This window comes from Prunus avium, chromosome 2 (assembly GCF_965620075.1).
Source record: "Prunus avium chromosome 2, drPruAviu1.hap1.1, whole genome shotgun sequence".
Lineage (NCBI taxonomy): Eukaryota > Viridiplantae > Streptophyta > Magnoliopsida > Rosales > Rosaceae > Prunus > Prunus avium.
In genome coordinates, this window is record NC_142285.1 from 29,105,844 (window position 1) to 29,118,363 (window position 12,520).

At 38.3% G+C, this 12,520-nt stretch overlaps 1 protein-coding gene across 1 annotated transcript; it reads right to left on the minus strand.

The window, feature by feature from the left end:
• Positions 1–3,180: 3,180 nt before the first annotated feature.
• LOC110770655 (putative LRR receptor-like serine/threonine-protein kinase At3g47570) lies at positions 3,181–5,573 on the minus strand. Its single transcript, XM_088248402.1, has 4 exons — positions 5,085–5,573; positions 4,082–4,095; positions 3,845–3,903; positions 3,181–3,713 (listed from the first exon to the last, which is right to left on the minus strand). The coding sequence occupies exons 1-4, from the start codon at positions 5,556–5,558 to the stop codon at positions 3,322–3,324; spliced, it is 939 nt and encodes a 312-aa protein (XP_088104528.1). The 5' UTR covers positions 5,559–5,573; the 3' UTR covers positions 3,181–3,321.
• Positions 5,574–12,520: the final 6,947 nt, after the last annotated feature.

Below are 12,520 nucleotides of genomic sequence, written 5' to 3' on the forward strand. Positions count from 1 at the left end.
GCTGTTAATGAAATGCTTGAAATAAATTATAAATAAAATATGAAGTCTGGTGACAACGATGTAAAAACATAGAAATACTATGACCTCTTGTATCCTACTGGCCTTTTAAGTTTGAAATTGAATTTTACATAAATTTATATAATGATGGGTATATGTTTAAAAAATAGAAAATATAGGGACCTATATTGGACAAGCCAGATTTCTTATTGCATGATACTAGTCTATTTTCGTTTGAGTATGGTGGACTCCTAGCCATACAAGTTTGGGAAAAAGTACATGCTGCAATTGTGAATAGTTACTGTATGAGTTCCAACTTACAAGTTAAAGTTGGAAAAAGTACATGCTGCAAGATTTTTCCTGGATTTCCAATATCTGTCACATGGCTTCGCATTTAGATTCCTACTTCTCACAATCTCAACCACAAAATTTCCAGATTTTTCGTCCAGTCTCATTCAAAAGAAAAAAAAGATCAGAGGCTTAAAATTATATTGAAATTAAAAGCAAAAGCTAAAACACCGTGTACAAGTGACGGAAGCTACACTGTTCACAACCAGTCTCTCAACATTTATGCTTTGATCAAGAGTGAATTTAAATTTAACCAATGTCTCATTCATCTGCTTGGAGATCTAAGTGTTGAGAATTGTTTGACACCAGCATAACAGTGTTCATTCCAAATTTACGCACGTTAATAGATTGATTGTCTCTGTACGTATCAAATATTTCTTTGAAGAAAAATAGTCTGCTAGATACTAATTGATTACAATGATATGGAGAAGTATGCTTTTATTCACATATTCTTTTCGCTCAAAGTTTCTTTCGTATACGACACATCTCTGCCAGAGCATCACGAATGGCAATCAAGCTACACAAACTTCTAAAATGGCAATCAAGCTTTCTCGAATCTTGATGCAAGCTTTCTCGAATCTTGATGTAACCTTAATTTCTAAGTGCTCAAAACACAATATCCATGCCTTCAATTTAAACGAAGCTTGAGAGATTTAGGAAATCATTAATTAAAGAGTATTTCCCCCTAATATTTCCCAACCATATGTACGGTCGTATTGTAAAACCCACCAAATATTCCCCCCTTCCTTCCCTAGCGTTTGGCCAAAAAAAAAAAAAAAAAGTAAAAAATGAAGTGGGAGGAGGAAAAAAATTGATGGCGACAAATGCATAAAATTACGGAAAGTCACCTAGATGGAGACAAAATCTCCGCCCAGCCAGCCAAAAAAATTGATGGCGACAGCAAAACCTCTGCCCAAACAGCCTCTACAAAGTCACAATTTGTAAACAAAAGCCTCCACAAACTTGGGCCGGCAGCAGCCCAGTCTGCCCTCCATATAGGCCCACCCTGTTTTTTATGTTCATCTACGTAATTCAAATACTTAAGCCTGGTTTGGTACACCTCCCAGGCCTGGATTGGATTAGATTAAAATTAGGCCCATGTTTGGTTCACCAAAATCTAGTTTGGATTACTAATATGGGGCCCACCAGAAACACCTCCTTAGGCCATCTCCAACCCAATGGGTGGAAACTTAAATTATGAGTTTTGAGTCCAAAAATCTTCTTCAATCCATGTATTTTGGGGGCTGGAAATTTGAGAAATCTCAACTTTGGGGTGGAATTCTAGTCCAAGTATTGCATGGACTGGTATTTTATGTGGGCTCAAACTCTGTTTTTTATTTTATTTTTTGGCTTGGAAGCCCACGTGAAGACAAAAATCTACTGGGCCCCGCGTGACAGGTTTGTTGTCTGGCCAGCAAGTTGGCGGCACTTTTCTTGCACTTGCGCTGTAAAAAAAATAAAAAATTATTCCAACAGCTATATTTGTAATCAACGATCATGTAAATTTTAGGCAATCTGAATGGTAAAATTTCACATTCAACGGCTCAAATTTAAATCCAATGGTCAAAATAATATTTATAATTAATCTAAATCAGATCCAACCCCAAAACTTATTTCAAACTCTATAAATAGCCATCCATTTGGTAAATAATCCATCAAAAATTATTTTTATTTTTTTAGGTTAAAATGTTTAGAAAGTTAAATCACAAATGTTGAAACAAAAATAATGTCAAGAAAAATTAACGAGAAAAAAAATTTAGGGATTAATCATTCTTAAACATTATAATAAAGTTGCAGACTCAAATAATTTGAGTATGTAAGGTTGAAGGAAAAAAAAAAATTTGAGTCCTAAAAATACATGAATAGTTGTATTTTGGAGGGTGGAAATTTGAGTTTAGTCCCAACATTGTTGGAGATGGCCTTAGAAGGTGTTAAGTGAATCTCGTGCGAAAGGAGGGGACTCAACAATCTCGTGCGTTTTCAGACACAAAAGAAACAAAAACTAAATCTTTTGCTTTATGTGCTCATCCTCCTGCTCCCATGTCCGTCAAATCAGCTGAGTTTTTTTTTATCAACAATTTCTAAGAAAACCCTACTATCATCCCAAACTACCTTTAAATAAACCCCAAACTGAAAAAATAAGAAATAAAAGAGATTTTCTATTTAAACCCCACAATTTTCTTTGTTCCCAGCAGAAAAAAAACACAAACAAATGGAACCCCAAACCCGAAATTTAATACTTTATAGAGAAAGAGAACAACTTTACCTCTCTCCAAGTAGAGGAGTTAGTCCTGATCTGATCCAATTTTTACTTTACCTATGTCTTGATCCAATTTAAATAGGATGTAGATGAGTTTGTATTTTTCTAAAACTTAATTAATATGAAGAGTGGTGGGGTGTGTGTATAAATGTACTAGGGTTAATTATTAAGTTGGATGACCTTTTTTGTCTTTTAACACAATAATAAAACTTACAGCTTAATGATTTAAGTATTGGGGTGAACAAAGAGAAGTGTGAGATTTAAATAGAAAATCTCTTCTTTTTTTGTTACAAACTACAAAGGTACAAAAACAAGAGTGTATTAATATTATGAATTTCAAGGTTGTTGGAATGTTGTCTAGCAGCTTCGAGGCCATTTCTCAATTCTTTTCAACGTTTGATTTTCTGAGGCCGGCTGCCAAAGAAGAAATCAATCACGAATATTAAAATAAGGGTAGGTTGCTAAAAAATATAGGCCTCTAACAATACTATCATAGATTTGCAAGTCAAAATTTCTGGACTGAATTTTTAGATTTTGTTCAATTTCTGACACGTTTGGTTAAAGTTGGAATCCCGTTGGTCAAGAAGAGTCAAATGACAGAAAATCTATTGAAGCCAGTTTGGCAAAGTAGTCATCAGCTAGCCATACTGTCTTTATTAATCAAAGAAATATGAAAACTAGTTCAAAACAAGGAAACATTACAACTATATTGCATGCTAACGCTGCACGGTGTGCTTCTTTCTGATCTGACACATCTGTGCCACAGCATTACTCATGTCCAACCTTTCTCCAGGCAACTCTGCAGAGCAAGCAAGACCAATTTCTAAAATTGAAATCAAGCATTCTTCGGTTTTCATGCGAAGCCTTGCGTTATCCTCATTACGATGATTGCTAGTGCTCATCTCCGCTTGCACCATTTCCTGAACAAGAATGGGATCCACAATATCTACCAATTGCTCAGGCACAGCGGCCTTGACAAAGTTATGAAGGGTTAAAGTTCCTTGAAACAGATTGTCGATTGGTTTTTTTCCTGTAAACATCTCGAGCAGCAGAATGCCATAACTGTACACATCTCCTTGTATCCACACGTTGTGTCCCATGCCATACTCTGCGTTTGCTCAATTTAAAACCCCCCCAAAAAAAAAAAAATTCTAATAAGTGCTCTAAGATTTAATGTTTCAAATATTAACACAAATACTGAAAAAATGTTAAGAAAATGAAACAGGAAAGATTATGTACCTGGAGGAGTATAACCAATTGTTCCTTTTATTCCGAGCGAGCTTGATTGATTACCAGAACTGGTTTGAGAAGTTATGGGTGTCTGCCGCGCAAATCTCACGGCCTGGAGTTCCGGGCCGAGGGGATGTGCGTTGACACGCGGTTTCCTGCTTTTGGGTGCGGTGCGGTTGTGCGCGGGCGTGCACGGTCTACCGTGCGTCGAGATGTTGATGAGTGTTGGATGGATAAGTGGTGCGCCTGTTTGAACTCGTCTTCTTAATCAAACGATTGTAGCCGAGAGAGGAACTGGTCTCGGCTGTTAGGTTCACGGCCTGAACTACAAGGCCGTTAAGTGATGGTGTTGGTGGTGGGTTTTGGGCGGTGCTCCGGCGCGCTGCTCAGAGAGCGGCGGTCGTGTGATATATGGGGTGAGTGAACGAAACAACAAGGATGGTGCTCCGGCGCCTTGAAAATCAAGGGTCGTATGATATATTGATGAATAGATTTTCCTTACAACCTAACACTACTCCTAGGAAAGCAAGTAAAGATATTGAAAGTGCATTACAGGAAAAAATAAGTTGCTCCGTGGGAGGCTTTGTTTTGGTGTTGAACCCTTTGAATGTAGCTCAAGCCTTGTATTTATAGGGAGAGTCCCTGGAGGAGTAATCGAGGCTGAAAATCTGGGTGGTGGAGCTTGATCAGAGCAAGTGGGCAGTCCAATCGACATTTGGGATCGTGAAGTATGGTGGTGTGACCCCCGAAATCCTGGTGAATCTCAGCCGCCGCTCTCGATCGTGGGTTCTGAACTTCTGGCCGTGGAGACGCATTTATGGCCTGGATAGCTGGTGAACCAATATCTCAAACTGTCAGAATTTTTTGTGAGAATGTCCACGTCTAATCACTCTGATCCGCGTCACCAAATCCTGACTTCAGTCACTTCCCACCTTCCCTCGTGCATTAAATGCTCCTTTGTGGCCAGTGGGTTTGCTGCATTTAAACAGGCACTACTTCATTAAATGAAGCCTGGGACCCTGTTGTCACGTGATGATTTGCTTTTAATGCCTCTGGCCGTGAAATTGCCCGGCCTCGGCCTCGGCCTGCACTTAAGGCCGAGATGATCATGCCTTAGCATTTTTCTTTTGTCTTTAGAAAGGCGAAGTACCCTGGAGAAACGCCGTGTTTTAGTTTTACAAACAAGTGCCAGGGCCGAGAGAAGGGGTTCCTTCGGCCAGCTTATGGCCGTGATTTATTAAGCACAAACAATGGGGAGGAATTTTGCCAACCCAAAGTCACCTACATGTCCGATCATATCATCGCCGAGAAGCACGTTGCTGGGTTTAAGGTCACAGTGAACTGTTGGTGTATGACAATGATGATGGAGATACTCTAACGCCATAGCAACGTCAATCGCTATGTTCAATCTTTGATAAAAAGTTAAGCTCCTTTGCCTATCATTTATCTCTCCATTTGTTCCAGCAGGATGCAACGATTCCTCTAAACTTCCATTAACCATGAACTCATAAATTAAGGCCTTGAAATCATTACTGCTATAGTCAGAACCTGAACGCACTGAGAGTACTTTCACAAGATTACGGTGTCTTATATTTTTCAAAGCCTCACACTCAGCAGTGAAACTTTTGTAGGCTCCACGACGAACGAGATTGAAAACCTTGATTGCAATTATTGCTCCACCATCTTCAAGTACTCCTTTATAAACGGACCCAAAACTGCCCATGCCAATCAAGTTGGTAGAGGAGAATGCATCAGTAGCTGTTAGAAGGCTTTGATAAGACACCTTGAGAAGTTTGTCTGAATCACTTGAAGCGCTTTCCCTTTTTCCCCTTCGTAAGCAATGAAGGTACAAAAATTTTAGGAGCAAAATGACTCCCAGTATCTGTTGGGTTCATTTTTACACATGATTTATCATGTTATTCACCCATTATTTTGAGTTAGTTCTTGACATTTTATAGCTTTTTACTTCCTTTGTGTGTTTTCATAGATTTTACCTTGGTTAGAATGAAACCATTGAAGACCTTGAACTTCCATCACTTTCACAAAATCTGTAAACTCTTTCTAGTTTTGTTTTGAATTTGTGTTTGAAATAAGTATGAGGAACTAAACTCCATAGCTAGGGCTTAGGTTGAAGCCCTAAACATGAATACTCCATTGTTTTGATGCTTGAGTGTATGAATTTCTTGATATTGCTGATGAATTCCCATTCACTAAAATAATCTATCCTTGATGTATGTTTTTCTTTTATTGATCATCTTTGAAAGTATGCTTCTTGAGGTTGTTGGGATTATGTGTATTCTATCGTTTTCCTAAGCAATAAATGGATGAAGTAAGAATCATCCATGTGAATTGGTTTCTTGAATACCTAATGTAAACATCATACTACAGTGCGTTTGGATGAGGAAGTTTAAAAGTACAAAGGACTTCATAAATGACGGAATTTAAAATGACGGAAATTAATATTCTAGAATTTGTAAAGTCTCTTGTTTGGGTGATGGATTTAAAACACGGAATTTAAACTTTATTTGTAAAGTTGTCTTTTTTAAAAACTCAATCTCTCTTGAGATTTTAGAAATGACGACTTTTAGATAGAATTTAAAGTTGGGATTTATTATCACCAAATTCCATGTTTTTTCCCACACGGAATTTCTAAATTTCTATGTTTTTTTTTATCCAAACACGGGAATTGGTTCATGTCAATTTTGAAATTCTGAGTTTTGTCAAAATTCCAAGTTTATTTCCCTCATCCAAACGCACCATTAGGGTTCTTGTGATGTTCATACTCTCTTTGAACTTAATGAGTTTTTCTTGTAATTGAATCGAAGTACTAAGCACACCTAGATTTGGTTATAAGGAAGGCACAAGTATTGTAGCACTAGCCCTGCACTCTACTTATATTAGAGAGAATCAATGCGTCTTGAGCCACTAAACCCGGTCTTGATTGCGAACATCTACATCAACACATTTAGAGTTCATCACTTGAGTGTCCATGAACAAGGGTAGAATTGTTTAGGGTGGATTCTGAAACCCTAGTGTTTGTTACATTTTACTTTCACATTTTGATTTTCATTCCTCCTATTCTTGTTAAAATTAGAGTTCATTTACATTCAAGCATTAGAAATAGGTCACTCAAATCAAATCCACCCCCCCCCCCCAATGTGTGTGTGTGTTTGAAACATTGTGTGTCTTCTTTACTAAATTTTGTTTGTTTCCGTAATTGTTTTTGACTTTTGGTCTGCACTGTGTTCTTCTATTTTCTGTGCTGAATCCAATCGTATAAAGAACTTGAAATTTGAACAAACAGTTGGAAAGTATAGGTCAAAAATGGGACAAAGGTCGAAACTGGAAAAACAGAGAAACGAATCTGCCAAAAAGCGACCGGTCGTCACTGTTCACCCACCGGTCGCCAGACACCCTGCCAAAAAAGACTGGTCTTCACTATTCACCGACCAGTCGCTCACTGTTCATCATTTTTTATTTTTGGTTCGCATTGAGCTCTTTGTTTTTTGGTTCTGAATCCAACCGTATAAAGTACGTGAAATTCGGACAAACGGTTGGAAAGTTATGAGTAAAAAACTAGACAAAGGTCGAATGTGAAATTTGTGTTTTTCTTTGGTTTCTTGTTTTCTTTCCTTTCTTTTACCTTTCTTTACTCATTTTTAGTTTTCAATTTGTATCTTACATTTGTGGTGTGTTAAATAAGTGTTCTTTACGTACTCAAATTAGAACTTGTAGGAAGCCGACAGTTCCTCGTGGGATCGACCCCGCACTTATGTAATCTATACCTCAATAGATTCGTGCACTTGCGGGCATTTTTAATTGGATGTTTGCACATTAACTTGTGTCAGTTATTAAATACAACAATTTTTGGCACCATTGCGGGGGAACTGGCACGGCTGCTTATCTGTTTTGTTTGAGTATATTTAGAGTGTTTAGTTCATTTTCGTTTATTGTTTGTTGTTTCATTTTATCTTAATTTGTTTTTGTTTCTTTTTCTTACATGAACAATTTGCATATGTTCCTTTTAGAGTTAGATATTTCACTTGATTGCACATTAGAAGATATCCGAGCTCAAATTTTGAGAGAAAGGAACATCCAACTAGTTGTGTCTACTCCATTGCCTATATCATTCTCGCCGTTTTCATCAACACCAATCTCACCTAGGGACGAGTCACCTCCACCATCACCAATGGCGGCCGCAGCTGGAAATGTGGAAGTTACTATGCAAGAATATTCGTCACCTCAAGCAGTTGGACAACCATCTTGCATAGTATATCCCGTGACTACCTTGAATAACTTTGAGTTGAGATTGGGCATGATACATCTATTGCCTAAATTCTTTGGGAATCCCGGAGACAATCCTAACATGCATATCAAAGAATTTGAGGAAGTATGTTCCACAATAAAAATCGATGGCATGAATGATGAAGAAATAAGAATGAGACTTTTCTCGTTCCATTTGAAGGACACAGAAAAAGAATGGCTTCATTCCCTGCCACCTAACTCCATCACAACTTGGACGAATCTTGCTGCACAATTCTGGCAAAACTTCTTCTCATCACATAAGACAAATGAAATTCGAAACCAGATCACGGGAATTCTGCAAAGGGAGGGAGAAAACTTCCATGAGTATTGGAACCATTACAAGAGGCTTCTAATTTCTTGTCCGCATCATAACATATAAGCATGGCTCCTAATGCAGAATTTCTATGAAGGACTTTTTGAATCGGATCGAATGAATGTGAATGTAACTGCATGAGGAACTATAATGAACAAGACTCCAACACAAGTACGAGCGATCTTTGAGCTTGTTGCTACAAATTCTCGCCAATTCAACTTCAGGCAAAATCCATCTAGAAGAACTGGATCTTATGAGATAAGTTCTCTTTTTAATATGGAAGCTTAAATGGCAAACCTGACCAAGTTGGTAAAAAATTTGATGCCGAAATCATCCAAGGTTTGTGCCTATTGCACCACAACAGATCATGCAACTGAAGCTTGCCCCTTGGTGATGGAGGAAGCAAATGCATTGGGCTCATTTCAGAAAAATTAATGGCCTAAGAATGACCCTTTCTCACAAACATACAATCCAGGGTGGAGAAACCATTCGAATTTCAGGTGGAGCGACAATTCAAATGTTCAACAAGGGCCATCTCAACCATATCAAGGCCAACACAATACTCACCCACCTCATGGTCAAGTCCTACATTACAATCCACCACCACCTAACCAACCAAGCTCAAGCCAATCTCACCAACAACCTGCAGGACAATCTTTGGAAGAACTTGTTGCTTCTATGGCTAGAACCACAGATACTTTCATGAAGAAGACAGAAAGCTACATGCAATGGAATGACACCCACATGCAGAAAACAAACAAGGCCATAGAAAATCATGTGGGACAAATTGCCACAGCCTTGAATCAAAGGGAAGCTGGGATGATGCCTAGCCAAACAGTGATACCAGCTGGGCATGAGCATGTTCAAGCAATTATCTTGAGAACTAGTAAGGTAATTGGTGAGGTTGATAATTCTACAAGTCTGATTCAAAATGATGATGAGATACAGGTTGAGCAAGTGACTGGGACTAATGAAAAAGATGAAATCAACATGGAGGAAGATAAACAAGCAGCTTCTTCATCTGAATGGATCCCAAAGGATGAAATTGGGAGAAGGGCAAGGAAGGAGAAGGTATGTCATGAACATACTGATGAAGATATCTTACATGCTCCTTTTCCTCACAGGTTTACGAGTTCCAAGCAAAATCAACATGCCAAGGACATATTGGAAATTTTCATAAAGGTGCAAGTCAACATTTCTCTCTTGGATGCAATTAAGCAAATTCCAAGGTATGCAAAGTTCTTGAAGGACCTTTGTACCAACAAGAGAAAATTCAAAGATCATGAAATGGTTGCACTAATGGAAGAGGTTTCTGCTGTTTTGCAATTCCTTGTATAATTGGTGATAAATTGTTTGAGAAAGCTTTAATTGATTTAGGTGCTTCAATTAATTTAATGCCTTATTCTGTTTGTGAAGCCCTCAAATTAGGTGATCTTAAACCAACTTCTGTCAGCATTCAATTGGCAGATCGTTCAGTGAGATATCCAAGGGGAATCCTGGAAGATGTACTGGTGAAAGTAAATGATCTCATTTTACCAGCTGACTTTTTGGTGCTAGAAATGGAAGAAGCCCTTATTCCGGGTGTGGATCTCCCATTGATCCTTGGTCGCCCTTTCATGGCCACTGCAGGTACTAAGATTGATGTTCGACAAGGAACATTGTCAATGACAGTTCAAGGGGAAACGATGACGTTCAAGGTATTTGATGCTTTGCAACTTCCTAATGATGAACATGAATGCTTTCGTATTGATACATTGGATCAAATTGTGCAAACTACTTTCAATAGAACTCATGGTACAGATTTATTAGAAAAGGTTTTGACACAAAATCCTCAAGTCATTGAAATTGATGACAACGAATTACATGAGGCTGTGCAATTCTTTAAAGCATGTCCAGCCGTGCCACGTAAGTATACTCCTAACTTTATACCTTTGCCAGTCAATACTGAAACGCTTGTTCCTTCTCTTGACAGAGCATCGGAGTTAGAGCTCAAACAATTGCCATCCCATCTGAAGTATGCTTATTTAGGTGAAACAGAGACATTGTCCGTGATTATAGCTAGCAATCTCAATGTGGAAAATGAAGAGAAGTTGATGCGGGTGTTAAGAGAACACAAGGGAGCAATTGGTTGGAGTATTGCGGACATCAAGGGAATAAGCCCAACGACATGCATGCGCATAATTTTATTGGAAAATGATTCCAAACCCACCAAAGATGCTCAACGCAGGTTAAATCCAATCATGACAGAAGTAGTCTGCAAAGAAGTTATGAAACTATTGGATGTGGGTATTGTTAAGCTCATAATTTCATACATATACATGCCCAATTTACTTACTTCTTTTGCTTAGTTTCCTATAATTCTGAGTTATTTGCCTCTATTTGTGTGTTTTGTAGGCCAATAGAGCAAGAGAGCATAATTCATGCAATTCAAGCATGTTAAGGCCTAATTTGGATGAAGGGAAGAAGAGCTTAATGACAAACTCATTTTGGCCACAGCCCCCTGCCAGTCCAGTTCCGTAGGTCACATTGCAAGCTTTGTTTCAGCAACCTACACAGCTCGGATGAGGCAGCATTCTTCATGAAAGTTGTTCCAATGGGTGTGTACTATAACATATCCAAAATTCAGCCCCATTGGATAAATATGGAGTGTGTCACCTAGCAAACACAGAGCCATACTCAGGATGGATTTTATCAGCGCGCAAAATGAGTTAGCAATTTGTTTTGGCCTTAACTTCCTCCTCCGACCTTGGATTGGCCCAAATGATATATGGCTGGAAAGAAGACATTCGGAACTTCAAGTTTGAGTGCTTAAAGTCTTAATTTGCTTAAGGGAAGCCCAATTAGTAAGCCCTTGAAGTTGCTGGTCATGCTGACCTCAGGATGAGCTATTGTTTCTGGTTGGAAGCTTGGTCATGGTGAGCTAGGCATGAGCTATTGTAGCTGGTTGGAAGCTTGGTCATGGTGACATGAAGATGAGCTAGGGCTTCTGGTGGGATTTATTGGTGAAGTGCATCAACCAATTCATCTTTTATAATGCAAGTGTTGTATGCATTAGCCATATTGAATTCAGATTTATCACTCCCCTCTCCCTATAAATACCACATCCATTCCACATTCAAGACACAACAAATCCTGGGATTCACAACCCCACAATTCACTCCAGCCATCCTTAAACACTCTCAAAATCCCAAACACTCCAACAATCACCAAAACAACTCCAGCAAACCTTTCTTCCATTTCCCTACGAATTTCATCTTCCTTAGCCATCACCACTCATTCAAACTCATCCCAAATCACTTCCATATCCTTCATACATCTTTCTAGAAGTGGGGAAGCTCTTGGAGAAGCATTAGAAGTGGAGAAGCACTTGGAGAAGCCTTGGACACCACAAGAACTTCAGAAAAAGGGTTTTTCTACTCTTATTGCATTCATTATGTTTTCTCATTTCTGTTCAAGTCTCTTTTCCATTATGAGTAGCTAAATCCATAACTAGGGCTTCGATGTAACCTAACATGAATATTCTGGGTTTATAAGTTTGGAGTTTCAAGTTTGATTCATGATTCATGTTCTTATTCATTATGCTTATAAGTTAACATGCTTGTTTGAATGATTGATCACCATTAGAACTTGTTTGTTAACTATCTTGGTTTGAATTAAGAGTATACACCATGCTTTAATTCGAATTGAACTATGAATAGGAAGAGTATGTATGGACATTCGACAACAGGGATTAGATACATACTTGGTTGTTTAAAATGTTCTTCTATGCTTAATGGGTTCCTAATGCTTAATTTTAGGTTAGACAACAAATGATCAAATTAGGGAATTAGGAACACAAGGTTAGGACCAAACACCATGGCCTAATCATACTTTAGCTAGAATCAATCTTTGAATCTGAATTAGACTTGTTACTTGAATCTTTATAACCCAGAATTGAATTGTTATGGTGAATCGAATGCCCTAGTCTCCAAACCTGTGTTTTAACCTTCAAAACCACCCTTTGTTACTTTTGTTTACTTGCTTTCCGTTGCAATTTCAGTTTGTTCATTTCTTTCTATAATCACAAG